The sequence below is a fragment of the Phycodurus eques genome, chromosome 19 (assembly GCF_024500275.1).
Source record: "Phycodurus eques isolate BA_2022a chromosome 19, UOR_Pequ_1.1, whole genome shotgun sequence".
NCBI classification, from domain to species: domain Eukaryota; kingdom Metazoa; phylum Chordata; class Actinopteri; order Syngnathiformes; family Syngnathidae; genus Phycodurus; species Phycodurus eques.
In genome coordinates, this window is record NC_084543.1 from 9,415,933 (window position 1) to 9,435,558 (window position 19,626).

General features: G+C 42.8%; 2 protein-coding genes across 2 annotated transcripts in view; both read left to right on the plus strand.

Moving 5' to 3' along the window:
* Window positions 1–155: 155 nt before the first annotated feature.
* On the plus strand, window positions 156–5,066 carry cntd1 (cyclin N-terminal domain containing 1). Its single transcript, XM_061664028.1, has 7 exons — window positions 156–315; window positions 1,869–1,944; window positions 2,624–2,786; window positions 2,854–3,016; window positions 3,788–3,932; window positions 4,770–4,866; window positions 4,959–5,066. The coding sequence occupies exons 1-7, from the start codon at window positions 156–158 to the stop codon at window positions 5,064–5,066; spliced, it is 912 nt and encodes a 303-aa protein (XP_061520012.1).
* A 7,855-nt stretch (window positions 5,067–12,921) lies between these two features.
* The window catches only part of tanc2b (tetratricopeptide repeat, ankyrin repeat and coiled-coil containing 2b), a 114,760-nt gene continuing 108,055 nt past the window's right edge, over window positions 12,922–19,626 (plus strand). The window contains 1 exon segment of the mRNA XM_061706596.1: window positions 12,922–13,012. The gene's annotated coding sequence lies outside the window, so the exon portion shown is untranslated.

A 19,626-nucleotide genomic window follows, 5' to 3' on the forward strand; every position in this document is an offset into this window, starting at 1 on the left:
AAACAGCGCCATCTTGTGCAAATGCGCGAGAAGCAAAAGAAACACGACGAATTGAAAGTTTGACCTGACATTTAATTGAGTGACTCCAACATTTTAAAGATTAAGCGCCCGACAAAAGACAAGTAGGTTCCTTAAAGCCTGCGTCACAAATGGCAATGGCGAGGGAAAATCAGGCGAGTCCTCAAAGTTTAAAGTTTCGACAAGCCTCCGTCGAGATGATGACGGACTTTCTTACGAATCTCAACGAGAAAAACAAAGATAACCTCCGTAGTTTGTCCACCTGCAGCGGAGTCTTCAAGGAGAAAATAATATTTGGTAAGTAATAACATTAGAACGCTAACGTCCAGAACGGCGTTTCTCGAGTAACATTTCCAATAGAGAAGTATGAAGTACAACTATTTTGTATGCCCAAGCTCGACAAAACCTAAAAATGTTAGCATTTATATATATATATATATATATATATATATATATATATGCTATATATACACTAATAAATTGTTTACACTTTACGGAGAAGGACGGTTTAAAACACAGGTGTCAAACTTAAGGCCCGGGGGGCCAGATCTGGCCTGCTACATCATTTTTACGAGGCCTGCAAAAGCAAATCATGTAGGTCTCCTTCCATGATTTTTGGTAAAATACGTACCAACATTTCTAATTGTCATATGTAATAAAATGATCACATTGAGGTATCGCAACCATGTTTTTGTTGCCAAACCCCATTTCACAGTAACTTGAACAATAGTTGAACAAACTGATAGCAAAACTACAGTCGGTATCCATCAAGTTGTTGTCTATATGTAATACTGTGATGAGGCGATTAAACATGTTTATGGTTCCACAACCATAATGGCCCTCTGAGGGAAACTGTAACTACAATGTGGCTCGTGACAAGAAAGAGTTTGACACATTTGGAGCGCTGTGGTGCCTGAAATGTTTATATTTTTAATGTGCTTTTCTGTGCGCAGTCCCTTTAAGTTATCGAGTGAGCGGTAGGTTATTATTTCCAATAAAACAACCTACCAGTGATTTGATGAGATAAACAAATTAAAATAAATGAAACTCAATAAATATATGTGCAATCATTCATTTTAATGACATCACAATATACTTAATGTACACTTCTTCATGTGGCCAACTCGCTCAGTTAAAACAAATTTTTTAAAATGCTATACATTGATATATAACTCACATTTCTGTGCACCAATTTGAGCACGACGTTACGTAGGGCTGATATGGCCTTGGAAAAAAGAACAAAAATCTCATTTCTGATTTTAATCGATTCTTTTTCCCTCCTTCGCTTGTAGAAAAAGCAAATGACAATGATATTATTAAAAACAACTTTAGCTTTTTTTGTATGTTTTCCATTCTGGGAATTGCTTTACTTCTTCTGTTACTAAACAAACTTTGAAAGAAACTGTTATTTCCCAGCAAGTTTTTCCCCCCCCAACATTATCTTTCATTAACTTCCACAGAAATAATCCATTGCATGGGATCATTCCCCTGGTTAGAGTCTGCCGAATAACAACCACGGGAAATAACAACCAAATGTCCACTTCGAAACAAAATGGCCAACTTCAGGGAATGAAATCCGGGAACCCTAAAACAGTTCCACCAGTATACGCACCCCTTTCAAATATGACATATGACTGTTTGCACTAGTGCATATTTGCTGTTGTGCATTCCTGCACTGTATGTTGAATTAGCACTCTGCTAATAAGGCGCTCATCAATGGGAGGGGAACAATCGATAACACTCTGAGAGTTAATGGCCGGCGTTTCATTCCATCAGCTACCTCCGCGTGTATATAATATTTCCTTGTTGTTGTATATCAGCTTCTTTTGCTGACACTCCTGTTTCCGCAGAATACACTCTGCTGATGTGTCAAGAGCTCAAATTGGACCCGCCCACCGCGTACCACGCTGTCGAATTACTTCAGAGGTAAGAAAGGGCGTCAATTTTTGCTGTGCCGTACGGATTAAACAAGGGTGGCAAAAGTGCTCATTCACACGTTGTAGTCAAGTAGAAGTACAGATATAATTAAAAAAAAGTAGACGTACTGATTCTATTTCAGTAAAAATTAAAAAAAATACAGACTCTGACACGTACTTCAGTTCCAAAGTAAACATGAATTTTTACTGGAGTAGAGGAGATACCTGTTTTTAAATAAAATTAAGTAAAGTAAAAAAAGTAAAAGTAAACAGTAATCAGAATAGTAAATACTCGGGTAACATACTGATATCTGAAGTGCAATAACACTTCTATGGACGAGTACTGAGAGCAGGTATCGGTATCGGGCCAATACTGGCTTTATTTCAAAGTATCGCGTACCGATACCAGCTACTTATAAGTCCTCCCCGCCAGTAGTTGGCGCTACTCTGTGGCAGTTTGACACATTGGTGAATCATCATGTGTGTCTGAAAGAAAGGTCTTTGTTCACAATATTCTGTCATTGTGTTAATCAAAATGTATCAAAAGTATGGTATCCATACTCTGTATTGGTATCAGTGAGTAATCAAGAGTGACTAGTCATAATGGTATCGGTCGAAAAAAAGTGGTATCGAATATACCTCGTTCCTTCCCATTATCGGGATTAAAAGGGTTTGTTTATGAATCTCAGGTTCATGGTTATGCACATTACGAACTTGCTGACGCCTGGAGGCGCGAGCCCGGTCGAGACGAGGGCCCGCGAGGACGCCGCCTTCCAGCAGCTGCAAGGGAAGTTCGCCTTGATCGTATTTTCCTGCGTGCAGCTGGCCAGCAAGTTGTCACTGCACAGCCAAGTAAGACAGGAAGTGACTTACCACCTTGATCACACCTAAACATATCCTAACGCCAATCTTTTTTCAGATCGTCGACATCAACATGGGCGTGCGCTTTCTGCGCTCGGTCGGCCTCGACTTCTCCAAGCAGGCCGTCCTGGAATCGGAACTGACGGTCCTAAAGGGCCTCGAATTCCAACTGGACTATCCCAACCCTCTCACCTACGTGGAAATCCTCCTGGAGGTGCTTGGTAGGGCTGGACAATATGGCTTTAGAATACAATCTCAGTCTTTTCAAAAAACTAAATTCAAGTTCCCATTTGAATAATCCCCCCGCCCCTCATTTATAGAAAAAGCAAATGACAATGGTACTGTTCAAAACAAATTTTGCTTTCCCCTTCTGGGAATTGCTGTGCTTCCTTTTGAAAAAATGTCCCCTTTGTCAGAACCTATTGTAAACACGACCCTTAAGGAATTAACAGTTTAAACGTTCAAAAATTTCAAACCGCATGGCTAGAGTGGTCCATATGTCTGTTATTGAAGAGTAAAAGCACTGCTCTTGGTTTTGGCGGTGCAGGGCAGTGGAGGGACAACAGTGGCATGGCTCTTACTTGCCCATATTTGGCCCCCGTTGCTAAGTGACCGAACAGGAAGTTGCCAGGTGCCGTTTCCCGTTGGTTTGGATGTGAAGTATCGGCTGCCGTGTGAAAAGGCCTTACCACAAAACCCCCTCCAGGTCTCTCACGCTCTTTTTCTATAATTTAGAGTCGGAAAAGTCGCTAAGTCTGCAAAACTGGCTGTGCTTTTGCATACTAGCTTCTCTTGTATTGCAGCCAGGTTGTTAGTGCAAGCAGTGCACGTAAGTGAGGATGCAATTTAAACTTTGGAAGCCTACAAAAATGTATTTAAAAAAAACAACAACAACTCTTTAGCAATAAACTCCAATTAATCGCTCCAGCCTTAGTGCTCGGTAAAAAAAAAACAGTTTTTGTCCCAGGTCTGAACTTGACCCTCCTCCGCAGGCCACAACGAGCCGAGCGCCCCCGTGGAGCGCCTGCACCACCTGTGCCGTCACGTGCTCCAGTTTGTCAGCCTACAGCGCAACACTCTCTACAACGCCTTACTGGCCATCACCACGCAGACCCGCAATCCCACCGCAGAGCAGAGGTACGGTAACACCTCTTTTCAAGAACGTTCTACGGACTGCCCAGATCATGCTTGTAATGTAATTATTCTTCTTTAATTAAATGTTACTGCAGAGCCTCAGAACTGTAAGGACGATGTGCTGCATCTCACCACTAAGTCACCAAGCTGCCTTTGTCAACTCGTTTGATTAAAAAAAAAAAAGTAAAAAAACAACTCGTTCCAGGCAATAATGTTCTACTCCACTCCTCCGCATTATAAAATGGATGCTGCAACTCCAAAAGCTGCATCGGGTGGGGCACTGCCCCTCTGTAATAGCCAAAAGAAGAACACTTCGAGATCATCACTTTTATTCATCCATCCATCCATCCATTTTCTGAGTCGCTTCTCCTCACCAGGGTCGCAGGCGTGCTGGAGCCTATCCCAGCTGTCATCGGGCAGGAGGCGGGGTACACCCTGAACTGGTCGCCAGCCAATCGCAGGGCATATACGAAAAAATAACCATTCGCACTCACATTCACACCTACGGACAATTTAGAGTCCCCAATGAATGCATGTTTTTGGGATGTGGGAGGAAACCGGAGTGCCCGGAGAAAACCCACGCAGGCACGGGGAGAACATGCAAACTCCACACAGGCGGGGCCGGGGATTGAACCCGGGTCCTCAGAACTGTGAGGCTGACGCTCTAACCAGTCGACCACCGTGCCACCCACTATTATTCCCCCAAATAAAATCTCCCTTGATCTGTGTGCCACCCCTTTACAAAGTTTCATTGAAATCCTTACAAATTTGATTTGATTACTGTCGACTATTGACTTGAGTTACAAATGTTAAGGCTGCATGACGCCCTGTGAACGCCAGAGAGAAGTTTGTGGCGGTAACAGAAGACTGCATGCTCCTGGGCGTAGGCGTCATCGCCGCTGCCGCCTTCATCCTCCACGTCAAAGACTGGGAGCAGGTGAAAGAACGCCGCCTCTTTGAAATCCCTCTCGAATTGGGAGTCGCGTTCGAGCTCCGCCGTGTCGCTCATTGGTTGAGTTTGTGGTGCAGGTGGTGAAAGAACTGAGCCACATCACGGGAATCTCCACCGCCAGCATCGGCGACTTCACCCGCGTCACGCTCATGCTCATCGTTGGAACCCCTGCAGATGGCCAGTGATGTTTAATGGTCTCTTCTGCTCACTTCAGTCACGAAAATAAATCTCTCCTCATGTACATGTTCATCTTCAGTGTGTGTGTGTGTGTGTGTGTGTGTGTTTTGTTGTATGCTGCTATGTCACTTGTCATTAGTCAGTCCATAGGTCGATGATTAGAAGCAACAACAGTGATTGGTTGGTTCCAGTGCTTCCTTCTCATCAGTCAGTCTGCTCTATGTATCCAGCATTGGCGGTAACAGCAATGATTGGTTGATTATTCTAGTTACTCTTCATTGGTCAGTCTAGTCGACAGTCATTTGAGACTGCAGCAGTGATTGGTCACAACAGTGTCAAAACATCCACCAATCACTTGTGGCATGTCTTAATAATTGACATGTAGACTGGCTAATGAAGCGTAAGTAATGTAACCAACCAATCACTGCTACTGTGTCCAATGACTGTTCAGTAGACTGACGAATGAAGAGTAAGTGACCTAATCAATCAAGCACTCGTGCTCTGTTTAATTATTGACATGTAGACTGACCAAAGGTAAGTAAGCGCTGCAACCAATAAATCTCTATTGTTACTTAGAATGATTGACATGTAAACTGACCAATGAAGGTTAAGGCCTAACACTACCAATCACTCCCAATACAGTAAAAGTGATTGGTTGATGTTGTCACTCTAATTCTTTGTTTCATGCAGCACCAATGATTGGTTGGTTATGGCACGTACTTGTTAAGATTCTGGGACAAATAAGCACTCAAGTTCCATATTTCATTGATTAAGTGCTGCATCCCAGTACTTTTGCCTGTACAGAATATCAAAGCTGATACTTCGTAAAAGGAACATCATCTTAAATCAATGTTCCGCAGTCTCCCTTAGTGACTTGAAGGCCTCCAGGTGGTCTCTCCACTGTGGCGAATGATTGAAGTGGCAGCCCGCTCCAGCTGCCGGTCACACTGGAGGTTAGTTTGAAGACAACACGGCGAACCTTGAGCGCCATTAGTTCCAGCGTATCGCCGCAGGTGGCATGACGTTCCCTTCAGGAGGGAGAATCATGTGAACGCTACTGCTCTACTTGCGGCATTTGCGTAGCGAAATGCATTCAAATGATTTTGAAACCTGAACCTGTTCATCAACCCCTCAAATATGCAACAATATGTGTAAAGATGACGTTACAATGCTCCTTTTTGGTATTAATGTTGTCGTTTGCATCATACAGTCAGCTGTGTCTAATATTTTGGTTACTTTATCAAGCTACATGGGAGAGAGGGTCTGCAAGCTACAATATTGTATTGCTGTGCAATAAAAATACACACCTTTTGTGTGAAGTTGACAGGTGATTAAGTGAAGGCTATGATAATTAGATCGACAGCCCCTAAGCACCGTTTTTCACCTCATTTTTGTCCACATGGGATCGTTTCCATGAAGATGTAAGCTCGTGCCTGACATGTTTGACCACCGCGAACATTTACCGTTGATATTACAGAGATAAACGTCCACGGGGAGTCACCTTTTGACGAGGGCCGACTTGCAAAGTGAGTCAACAAACTCGCCCCTGGCGACTGTTGCTATGCGTGCTGTTGCTGTACATTTAAATAGTTGCAATTACGGTATGTCTAAATTATATTTTTAATCAGGCATTAAAACAGGTGCACCTATTTCGTTCAATCTTGTTCATTTACATAATTAACAATGAAAGTTTTGACATTAATCACAGGAGAAGAGTTGATTAGTATGGTAACCATGGCGACCTGTGACCGCCTCCTTCATGAGCAATTCGGTTTCCAGGGGCCTCCCTCGGGTATTTCTCATTACCCTCTGCAGGGAGAGGGAGCCTTTTAAAAACAAATATGTTCTGTGTGGAGTTTTAAAAAACACACACACACACAGATAGTGTTATGGCTTCAGACTAAAGGTTATATTTAGCTACATCGCAGACGAGCTGACCTGTGTGATGGATGTTGTAAACTAACAATTACAGGCTGTCCCAAAAGTTGCTATAAACTTCCATCCATCCATTTTCTGAGCCGCTTCTCCTCACTAGGGTCGCGGGCGTGCCGGAGCCTATCCCAGCTGTCATCGGGCAGGAGGCGGGGTACACCCTGAACTGGTTGCCAGCCAATCGCAGAGCACATAGAAACAAACAACCATCCGCACTCACATTCACACCTACGGACAATTTAGAGTCTCCAATTCATGCATTTTTTTGGGATGTGGGAGGAAACCGGAGTGCCGGGAGAAAACCCACGCAGGCACGGGGGAGAACATGCAAACTCCACACAGGACGGGGCTGGGATTTGAAATCCAGTCCTCAGAACTGTGAGGCAGATGTGCTAACCAGTCAACACTGTGCCGCCTCCGAAAGTAGTCACTTTTTGAAATAGCTCTAAAATAGCTTACTTTCACTTTTAATAATAACAATAATGCATTACACTGATATAGCGTTTTTCTGGACACTCAAAGACGCTTTTTCATGGCTTATTCATTCACTCCACAGTCATACAGGTACTTGTTAGTGGTAAGATACATGTGTAGCCACAGCTGCCCTGAGGTAGTCTGACGGAAGGGTGGCTGCCATTCTGTGCCTCTGACCACCACCAAACATCCAACCACATTGAACCCGGGTCCTCAGAACTGTGAGGCTGACGCTCTAACCAGTCGCCCACCGTGCTGCCAGTCGCCCACCGTGCTGCCAGCTATAAACTTCCATTATTATAATTGTGTTGCAGGTATCATTCAGAGAGACATGTAAGGCCATCAGAATTTTGACAGTTTAGCCTTTGCAGTTTTTGTAAGCATATCATTCCCTTACAGGAGCAGCGTTTTAAAATTGCGCCTGACTGAATTTTTTCTGTCCCCAACTGCAGCTCTGCGCCAGTTTGATAAGCTTTATGGGCGTCACACTGCTACAATTCAGTATAAATCAGGTTGTCCATCTGAAGTCGGTATGGGTAAAGCTTTATCACGCCCCCAAAGCATCTGCTAAATCAAGCTTATATTGATGCTGAGTTACAGTGCAGCCCTCCAGAGAGACTTTCCATAACTTGCACTTGTGGTGGGCCTTCAGCTGCATGGTTTGTCAAGAACAGATCCTGTTTGGAGAAACTTGCCATGGATATTTGAGTATTTTACAACGCTGCACCAGTGTTATAATGTGTTGACTAATACCTGAAACGAAGTGGAAAAACGGAAGGGTATCGTGACTTTTGGGATACCCCTTATATACACTAGTCCAATGGAAAAACTGACTATTTGGGGGATTTTTAACATTTCTCCCCCCCCCCCCCCCCCAAAAAAAAAAACAACAACAACAACAACATTTTCCTTAAAGGTACACAAAATAGCTGTTCCTTTCTTTTTTCCAGCCAAATAATGTTTGATAAGATGCCTTTATGTTGCTTTATAGTGAACAACAACACACCATAACGACCTTTATTGTTAGTTTTTAATTAAAATTTATAGAATATAACATATACCTGGGGAGGGCAAACGTTTGTGCTCAAGCGCAACATTTGATTTTCAAAACAAACAGATGGACGAGGGGTTGTTACTATTTACTAGTATTTTTATTTTATTATTAGCATACCCGTGACCCTCGTGAGGATAAACAGTTCAGAAAATGAATGGACAATAAATCAATTCACAAATTAATGAGGAAGGAATAAAATTTATAAATGTATAGTTAATTTAAATGGAATGTATCATTTCATTATTTAATAACATTTAAAAAGGTTGAATGTACTACATAAGTAAAATTTTATTTTACAAATACTTTTTTATTTATAATAATTAAATGAAAAAGAATATTGACAAAAATCCATAGATACCTTTTAATATGAGGAAAAAACAAAAATCAATGCAACAAATACTGATAGACTGTTGCTGTCTGTTGTCAAAATAGTCCACTTAAATGTATTGCGTTTACCTTTGCTCCTGAATATAATTTATTGCTTTTTAATCAGAATGCAAGAGGGAAAAAAAGCTCTGGAAATCAATTTTCTCTTCTCAAACTATCTACATTTCATTTTCCGTCTTGTACCTTTGACCCACTCCGCTTTAAATTCATACCATCCGTCCATTTACTTGTGTGTGTGTGTGTGTTGGTATATGTTAATCACACGCGCTTCTGCTGCGTCTAAGTTCTAAGCGTGCCTGATGGCTCTCTAATCATATTGACCGAGGAAGAGGAGCAAGAGGCCCGTGACCGGTGGCGACCATCTATCATCTCACACGTCAAAGGCCCGTCTGCAGACGGATGAGGAGAATTGAATTGTGATTGACATCCGCCGGTGCTTCCCTTTAATAACGATGAAGGACTGAGGTACGAGTGCCTGCTTGCATTATGCATAATTCACCACACGAAATCCACTTTACACCCCCACCATGTTGGAGCCCCAGCTTGTCTTTTGTGGCCTTTCAGCATCAAGTGGCTGGCCAGAAGAAAGCCTGCAAATCCTAGAAAGTAGAATCTTGAAGGAAACATATGCATTTTTTTTTTTCATAGTTTACAACTGTTCCCGGGCACCTTAACATGTCTGTGGCATGCTTTCATCAAAAATACCCCAAGGATCAAGATTTATAGAAATATTTTACAGCCTATTTCTTGCTATGGTAAAATTGGCTCGTTTTAGGAGCGAATCTCCCTCGTGTAGTGAGCCAGCCCTCATCTCACCCCATATACTGCTGAGCCAATTCGTTAGCGTGCCAACCAGCGGGCTGCGAGTTCCTGTCTGCTGCTTGCTTGTACGAGCAGAAACAGAGCCCAGAGTGTGGAAAAGAAGCCAGCGCCCAAGACACTGAAAGCATGTTTGTGGTGCATGGACACAGCACTAAACATGATTGATCCTACAGTGGGGAAATTCACTTGATATAGCAGCAACCGATAATATATAATCCAAAAAACAACCATCGTCAAAATAAACCAGATTAGAAGATTTTTTTTTTTAATGCAGCCCCAGAGAGATTAATGCAGCAAGCCAGAGCAAACTGTAGGCCGGTCCCAAGCCCGGATAAATGCAGAGGGTTACGTCAGGAAGAGCATCCGGTTTAAAACTTTGCCAAACATATATGAGCGTTCATCCAAAGAATTCCGTACCGGATCGGTCGTGGCCCGGGTTAACAACGTCCGCCACAGGCGCAGTCAACCTGCAGTGCGCCGGTGGAAATTCAGCTACTGTGGGTCGAAGTCGGGGAAGAAGAAGAGGCGGTAAGCGGGTTCTTCGGCAGAAAGAGAATAGGAAAGCACAGAGCCTAGAACTTAATGTGGGGACTTGACGGAAAAGTACAGAGAAGGTCAGAAGGAGCTACACTGTGTCTTTGTAGATCTCGAGAAAAAGCCTATGATAGAGGACCCAGAGAGGAACTGTGGTACTGCATGCGGAGGTCTGGAGTGGAAGACAAGTATGTTAGAATAATACAGGACATGTACGAGGGCAGCAGAAAAGCAGTGAGGTGTGCTGTAGGTGTGACAGATGAATTTAAGGTGGAGGTGGGACTGCATCAGCGATCAGCCCTGAGCCCCTTCCTGTTTACAGTGGTGATGGATAGGCTGACATATGAGGTTAGACCGGAATCCCCGTGGACCATGATGTTCGCAGATGACATAGTGATCTGCAGTGAAAGCAGGGAGCAGGTGGAGGAACAGTTAGAAAGATGGAAGCATGCACTGGAAAGCAGAGGAATGAGGATTAGCCGAAGTAAGAACAAGAATAATTATTCTTATATATGTGCATGAATGAGAGGGGTGGTGGGGGAAGAGTGAGCCTACAGGGAGAAGAGATAGCAAGGGTGGAGGACTTTAAATACTTGGGGTCAACCGTCCAGAGCAATGGTGAGTGTGATCAGGAAGTGAAGAAACGGGTCCAAGCAGGTTGGAACGGGTGGAGGAATGTGTCAGGTGTGTTATGTGACAGAAGAGTCTCTGCTAGGATGAAGGGCAAAGTTTATAAAACAGTGGTGAGGCCAGCCATGATGTACGGATTAGAGACAGTGGCACTGAAGAGACAACAGGAAGCAGAGCTGGAGGTGGCGGAAATGAAGATGTTGAGATTCTCGCTGGGATTGAGGAGGTTGGATAAAATTAGAAATGAGCTCATCAGAGGGACGGCCAAGGTTCGATGTTTTGGAGACAAAGTTAGAGAGAGCAGACTTCGATGGTTTGGACACGTCAGAAATAGTGAGTATATTGGTAGAAGGATGATGAGGATGGAGCTGCCAGGCAAGAGAAGACCAAAGAGAAGGTTGATGGATGTCGTGAGGGAAGACATGCTGGCAGTTGGTGTTCGAGAGGAGGATGCAGGAGATAGGCTTACATGGAAAAGGATGACGCGCTGTGGCGACCCCTAATGGGACAAGCCCAAAGGAAAAGAAGAAGAAGATTTGTTTTTTTTAATTGACAAACAGGATCAAGTTTAGAAAATCAGCAACATTGTAGAAGATGTACTGCAACTTGTGTTTTAATGTACAGAAAATATTGCGCATCAGTGACATTTGAAAGCGTTTCGTGTGTCTGTGTGCGTGTGTGTTTGCGCATGTGTTGTACAGTTATTTAGTGCAATTGAACAGCCTGATTGCCTGTGGGCAGAAATGGCCTGCAGTAGCGCTCTTTCCTGCACTTAGGGTGTAAAAGTCCGGCACTGAAGGAGCTGCTCAGGGATTCTACAGTGTAACGCAGAGGGTGGGAAGTGTTGTCCATGATGGATGTCTATTTGGCCGACATCCTTCTGTCCGCCACGTCCTCGATGCAATCCAGTTGGCAGCCCAGGACGGAGCTAGCTTTCTTAACCTCTCATTTAAATCTCTTCCTGTGTCTGTACACAATACCTCCTCCCCAGCAATTCGGCTGCCTGGTGATGAAATTCTGCCACCACGAATGATAATGCAATGAAATTTCAATGGGTGCTCACTTTAAGTGCGTGTGTGGGATTACGGTTGATTTAGGCAGCCGTGGCCCAATGGTAAAGATCATTGCCTGCCACCGTGGCGGACCTAGGTTCGAGACCCCGACGGGACCATCCGCCAACATTCCCAAGACTCACGGCTGTGGTGTCCTTGAGCAAGACACTGATACCCTGAAATGCTCCCCGGGCGCTTCAGCTACCCCCTGCTCCAGTGTGTTCCACTAACATGTGTATGTGTTCACTGTGATGGGTTAAAGGCAGAGAACAAATTTCGTGTGCATGGATGCATGCATGTTCATGACAATAAAAGATGGTTCTTCTTCTAACATGAAGAAGAACCCTGGTTGTGCCATTGGGGTTTATGGAGCAGGACGAGGGCTGGCGCTTAGCAAGAGACAGATCCGCCCCGAAAATGAGCCATTTCACCATGGCAATATGTTTAACATATGTAACTCTTGATTTTTTTTTCGATATTTGGCAAAAGCATGCTACAAACAGCTGGAATCTGATTCAAAATGTAGGGGGGGTGGGGGGGGGGGGATGAACTTCTCCTTAGAATGTGTTTTATTTTGAAATTGTCGTTTTGTGGTCTTGTTTTGAAAGACGCCACCGGAAGTAGAGCGTGACAGCTGCTGCTGTGTTGACACGTCGAAAGGAGGAGGAGGCAAGTCGTCGCACCGTGTTGTTGCGGCGCTGCGTGGCACTGCTCGCCCGGGACTGCCTGTGATTAACTACCCCCACCGACCACCACCAGTAGCAGTAGCAGCACGTACGGCGCGGCGCACATGGCCCGAGTCCTGGTTCCGTCAGCGGTGCTGAGCTAGCAGCTACGAGCCGGCCGGAGAGGCGAGCTCGACCACCGCTTCAACCTACCTCCCATGGGTGTCGCTGCCGGGAGCGTCCCTACTCGTCGTCCGGTGCGGCAAACTACCGCAGAGTCGCTCGGCTCGGGCCGCCGGGGAGATCGTGTGTCGGCTGGGAAGCGGAACGAGAGGACGCGGCTGCCGATGTGATGCCAGAGTCGAACTGCAAGACAAAGGTCCGAGGGTAGGAAAAGCCTCCAGGTAAGCAAGACACACACACACACACATATATATACATATATATATATATATATATATATATATATATATATATATATATATGTATATGTATATATATATATATATATATATATATATATGTGTATATATATGTATATATATATATATATATATATTAAATACTCCAATTGCCTGTGCATGTTTTTATAATAGAATACAACAGAGTAGAATATTGCTTGTATAATCAAATAAGCCTGTTCAATACCGAACACTGCCCACCACCAATAATGAATGGTGTTTTTAATGAGGACGCATGACCTTTGTAGATAATAACAAGCACATTTTTATTTAGTGTGCACAAGGCAACGTATTCTTTTGTATTGGGTCCCTCCGCAATCCATTGTTGTTGTTGTGCACACACACAAACAATTAGTGTTACACTGACTTGACAATCAGTGTGGTCTTGTGTGGGGGTTCTTCCTCCCATAGTCCAAAGATGAACCGAACATGCGTGTTAAGTTCATTGAAGGAATTGTCAAAAGGTGTGAATATGAGTGTGAATAGTTTGTTTATATGTGCCCTTTGATTGGCTGTTGACCAGTCCAGGTTGTACCCCAAATCTCACCCAGTCAGCTGCAAAAGGTTCCAGATCACCCGCCACCCTAATGGGAGCATGCACGATAGAAGATGGATGGAATCTAAAGTGGTAGCACAGTTCGCTAGTGGTTGGCACGTCTGCCTCACAGTTCTGAGGTCATGGGTTAGAATCTTGACTCTGGCCTTCCTGTATGGCGTTTGCATGCTCTCCCCCCCGTAAAGATAGAACTTGGAAGCTGTTGTTACTTGTTGAGTGGCTGCAGGCCAACAAACTATTATGTGACATCTGCTCCGTCCTCACAGACGTGTTTTAATAGCATGTTGCAACAAAGGCCCGCTAATCAGTTTAATAAAAGCCCGCTGCATCCCGGACGCTCATTTTCTTAACTCTAACGAGATTGCGTCGGCTGCAGTGGAGGTTTTACGACAAGAATGTATTTTGCGAGCCCCCTTGGCTATGTTAAAACCGCCGTCAGAAAAAGTAGGTCTACGCCAGCAAAGGTGTCAGCCAGGCAGATAAAAGACAGTCGGGCCTCAAAGCGTTCTCTGATCACATCATGTGTTGGTTTTACTTATCTTCTCATTCTCATCCCCCGCCATCTTTATACGTGCTTTTCCATTGTGCTGCTTTTCTCGTTTTTCTTCCTGTACCAGCTGGTCTGTAAGTTTTTATCTTGTCGGTCAGTCGCAGGGCGAGGACAAAGCCTCGTTTTCCACGAGATGAGCCAAAACTGTCCATCCACAAGGTTAAAAAAAAGAAATTACTCTAGATTTAGTTTATGTTATCCTTCCGAAGCCGGAAAAATACCCATAATGTAGGGCTTCGCTATATGGCCTTTTTCCACAAATGTTCCCCCCTTATAGCAAACTCAAATGTCAATGGTATTATTCAGGACATATTTTGCCTTGTTTCCTCCCTCCTGAGATTTGCTTTATTTTTCATACCAAACAAGACCCCCCCCCCAGCATGAACAGCATCAACTTCCACTGAAATTAATTGAATTTGGTTTTTTTTTCTGAACAGAAAATGTCTGGGAAATATGTCCCCTTTTTCAAAAGATGTATGTGAGCGCAATCCTTACATGATTCTGCTTATGTTGTGCGTTTCTTAGCTGAAACTGAACTCACTAGTCTGTTTTTTGAAAAATATTTGATAAATCGGTGGGAAAAGTTTCTAAATATAACAACCAAATTGCAAAGTTGGCAACTGTTTTGTAAACGAGCTCCTCTCTGTTCGCAGCCATGTAGTTAGAGTAAGCATTGCACGTCAACAGAAAGGCACTTAGAACCAGGGAATTTGCGAACATAAAGGAAATATCATCGTGACAATTAAACGAAAATAAAATCGATTAATCGCTCAGCCATACCATATGGGTAATTCAAATCAAATCACCGACTATAAGGGTATAATACAGACAAAAGACATAAACAAATATCACTCAGTCCACATACAAAATTTGTATTGAAACAGCAACAACAACATGACAACAGCCCTAAAAATTCTAACATTTGAAAATGGCTCTCAAAGTGGAATGTTAGTGTTAGCTGTTTACGACATCGCTAACGTGTATGGCAGAGTTCCGTAACTGCCGTTCTTCCGTAAGTTCCGTAACTGACTAAAGTCGTCCTTCTCGTATCACACGTATGCCTTCGAAGCGTATTTAAAAGAAGGCTACATCTAAATGGCGTGTCATTTAAAGTGACATTGACACCTGGTGGCATGGCATGCATATTACAGCGTTTTTTTTTGTGCAAGTCTGTAAACGGGGACAAAGTTGTTGTCGTATAAACAGACAGTTTGTGTTTCACATCGTGTTGTCTTCTAAACAAAAGGCCCACTTTTCTTTTGACAACTGTTGTTTTGTTCATTTAATAGTCTCAAAATGTCGTCATAAGCAAAATTAGCATACAGAAGTCTCAATGAAACAGGAAGTGTCAACTCCATGTTCAGGATTTTGCTGTCCAGCCGATATTTCCTCTTTTGACAATGTATTGAACCCATTCTACTCAAAGTGCAGTTTCTATTATTCCCAAATGTGCTGTCCATTTACAAGTGACACCTGCCGCTTTATAACAGTTGCTCCCGTCAGCATCAGTCTAAACAAGGGCTGGACAAATTTACGGGTTCAAGGCCCACATTCGTTTTTTAAAACTGACAGATGGGCCGTTTGAAGATGAGGTAAATATGTAAAATAGTTGATCTATGAATACAACTGGTGTATAATTTATTTCATTTTAATGAAGCCAAGTTCATTTTTTTAATGAATGCCCTTAATCTCAAAATAGTCTCAAAGGGCTTCACAGAGAGCCTCCTGTTTGTGTCTTTGGCACAGCCAGAATTTTCCAGACAAATCCATGAGTTGTTTGTTTGCAAAAAATAAAATAAAAAAGGAACAAATACGTGAGTTATTTCTGCCCCCTCATTTAGACCCTCATGCCATTTCCGGGTCTTATAAATTTAGCATTCTCTTAAAATTCGTATAATTGAAAGAAGACAAGAACGGGGTGTTGAACTTTGTTTATTTATTTTTAGAATATTTTTTCTATGACTTTAAACTGTTTTTGCCTCTTCAATAGACAAATGTAACAAAAAGAAAAAGAAAAATTTGTGGATTGCCTAGCGAAAGCGCCGATGCAATCAGGAGTGGACGAGGCCGAGTGTGTACGCCAGAGAAATCCAATTAGAGCGCTTCATTGGTGGACAACATTTGGAAATGTGTGGACGGATTAATAATCACACTTCAAAAAGTTTTAACCACTTCCATGTTTTTCATGCTACTTGAGCTCTCTTTGAAGTATCATTTAAAAAAAAAAAAAAGAACTGTTTGTGTTTCTGATATTGTGACCTAAATAATCTGAATATTAGAAACCGCTCTCAGAATGTAATGCATTTCTACACAACTGATTCCTAAAGAAGCCTTAAAGAAGAAACGTGATGTGAGGAATGTGCTTTTTATTTGTATTTTTTCAGTTTTTAAACTATTTTTCACATCCATGTTGTTGTCTGTTTCTCATCAGAGGGTCTATTTTAAGAGCAGCCTGCTCGATCACAGCGCACCGCTGTTTCCGCCTCCTTCAATACCAGTGCGAACAAAGAGACGAAATGTCTTAGATGCAGAGGCCTACTTGAGGTTTTCGGAACAGTACATGCTCCTCACTGTCAAAAATGTTACCTTAAAGGACTTCAATCTCCTTATGTGACTCAAATAATTAAGCGACATGACGTCAAAGTGGCTTTGAGCTTATCATCCACACATTCAAAATGTTGTAGTCGGGTGTAACAAAGCAAAGCAAAGTCCAACTACAATCACAACCTTTATATTGCATGGAAAAAAGGCACAGTGTTCACATTCAAGCTTGTCGTTCATACAGAAAAGGTTGGCTCCAACTACGAACTTCTTCCACTACTATCTGTCCTTTGGTTGTCAGCAAATGAATATGCTATTAAATCATTCCGTGAAGAGACTGGAAATACGTGAAAGGAAATTATAAGGAAATAATGCAACAAAACTTACACATCGACACAGAATATATATATATTTTATGACAACACTTCCAAAGTAACCCGCACAAAAGTCAATTGAACCGTCATTTAATATTTTAATATCATGTACAAAGAAATGGAATTGAAACAGCTTTTTCAATAGATCGAACGATAGGGGAAAACTCAAGTTTAACAGTAAACAAAAAGTTTGAGTTAAGATTAGAAAAGGGACTCATCAAGCTTAGTTACAGTTTCTTCACTAGCCGTTTTAAAAGTTTTAACGAGTCAACTGAAGAGTACAATCTCCCATAAAGTGATATACATATTTTTGAGAATGACATTGCAACACTATTAAAAAGAATATGCTCTACAGAATTAAATACAGATACACACACGTGTGAAAAACAACTCCAACTTGTCTGGTAAAAATATTGTTAGAAATACGCTATACATTATTCAATGAAAGCAGCCAGATGCATTCAAGAATTGTGCGATGAAATGAATTAGTGACCTACATAAGCCAGAGGAAGATACTTCTGGAATGAAAGATGGAAAAATGCAAAGCAGCCCTTCTGTTGTGCAAAAAATACACTTAGGCAATATAAGATGCTTAACAATATAATACACCCCATCACAGCTCTATAAAATATGCCTGAAAGTGGATTGTAAATGCATTAAATACAGTGTTAGTGAAGGAACTCGACGATAACCAAATCAAAGCTATCTGGGCATCACGAAGCAAGTAATGATTACCACGAATGTAGCCATTCTACATGCACCACAAACGCGTGTATTGGGAAATCGGCATACCGTATTTTCACGACCATAAGGCGCACTTAAAAGTCTTAAACTTTCTCCAAAATGGACGGGGCGGGGCGCCTTATAATGCACCGCGTCTTATGTGCGCACCGAGTTCCAAAATCTGTAAATGTTGTTGTGTGACTTTAATGAGCTCTCCGCTTGACTGACTGGGAGCATTTCCTGCCGACACGCTGCTTATATAGAGGAAGGCGTACGTGGCTGAGGACAGCACACGGACGTAAAGGGGGAAGGGTGGGCGTGACAGGGGAGGCTAAAGACACGCCCCCAGTAGGTACATAGTTCCGGTATGTGCATCGGTTTGGCTAAGGACCCCCGAAAATGACACCGACGAAGAGACACCCTTACGAAGCACAGTTTAAACTGCAAGCTATTAGTTACGCGGAGGAACATGGGAATCGAGCAGCCGCAGCCGCGAGAGAATTCAAGATTAACGAATCCATGGTTCGCAAGTGGAGGAAGCAGGAAAACGAGCTTCGCCAAGTCAAGAAGACAAAGCTGAGTTTCTGCGAGAAAAAGAAAAGAAAAACAAAACGCGGAAACAAGGCGAGGTGGCCCGAGTTGGAAGACCAACTCGAGCAATGGATTAATGAGCAAAGAACAGGCGGGAGAAGCGTCGCTACAGTCACCATTCGACTGAGTGCAATAACTCGGAGCTTTCCATCATTCCGGGAGGCTTGGCGAACCGCTGGACATCCGTGTAAACGGGGCGTTCAAAGTGAAGTTGCGAGCGGCGTGGGAGCCACGGATGACAGATGGCGAACACAGCTTTACTAAGACTAGGAGGCAGCGCCGGGCGAGTTACGCCACAATTTGGGAATGGATTGTGGATGCTTGGGCTAACGCGTCTGCTTGCACTGTTGTTCGAGCTTTCGTAAAAGCCGGCATCGTTTCTGAGGAGCCGCGCGGCAACGAGACTGACTCCGACAATGACGAGAGGGAACCTGCCGTGTTTGATGGAGAACTTGCCCAGCTGTTCATTTCGGATACAGAACATGAGGACTTTGATGGATTTGTGGATGAGGATTGATCAAAACATAACATTATTAAATACTTCAATAAAGTACAACCGAACTCAGTTTTGCTCCCGCTGCCTTTTTAAAAAATTGTTTTAGCGTGCATGCATGCTACCGTATGTTTTAAGCTAGCGCATGTTTTACCATGCCTGCGCCCAATAATACGGTGCAGCCTTATGTACGTGTTAAATACAGAAATAGACCCCGTAACCGAGACTGTGCCTTTTAATATTGGTCGTGAAAATACGGTAATTTCATTTTATCTCCAAAGAATGAAAATCTTTCTCTCCTTACAAAATTGTAGTAATGAATATCTGGATTGCTGAAATGACACAAAGCCATAAAGAACAGATCACTGATGCAATGGAATTGATTAAGCTGGAGAAAGTTGCCTTTATATTGAAAAATAATGAGATCGACTATAACAAGGGCGCCATTAGAAATGTGCTATAAATAATACATGTTGTTTTTTTCCCCTCCCCTTTTCCTGCCATAAGTGAGTTTGTGTCAATTCTGTGGCAGTGCTTTTTCTTTTTATTAGGCTCCAGCAGCCCGCGAGCCTAGGTAGGATAAGCGGTAATGAAAATGGATGGATTGATGGATAAAATTAAAGTGTTGCCTTGAGATATGAGTTTCATTGGTTAAACAATTAAACAGTTTTTGCATCATGATTAATTAATTGCGACTCAGTTTTTTACAAATATATTTTACATTTTTTT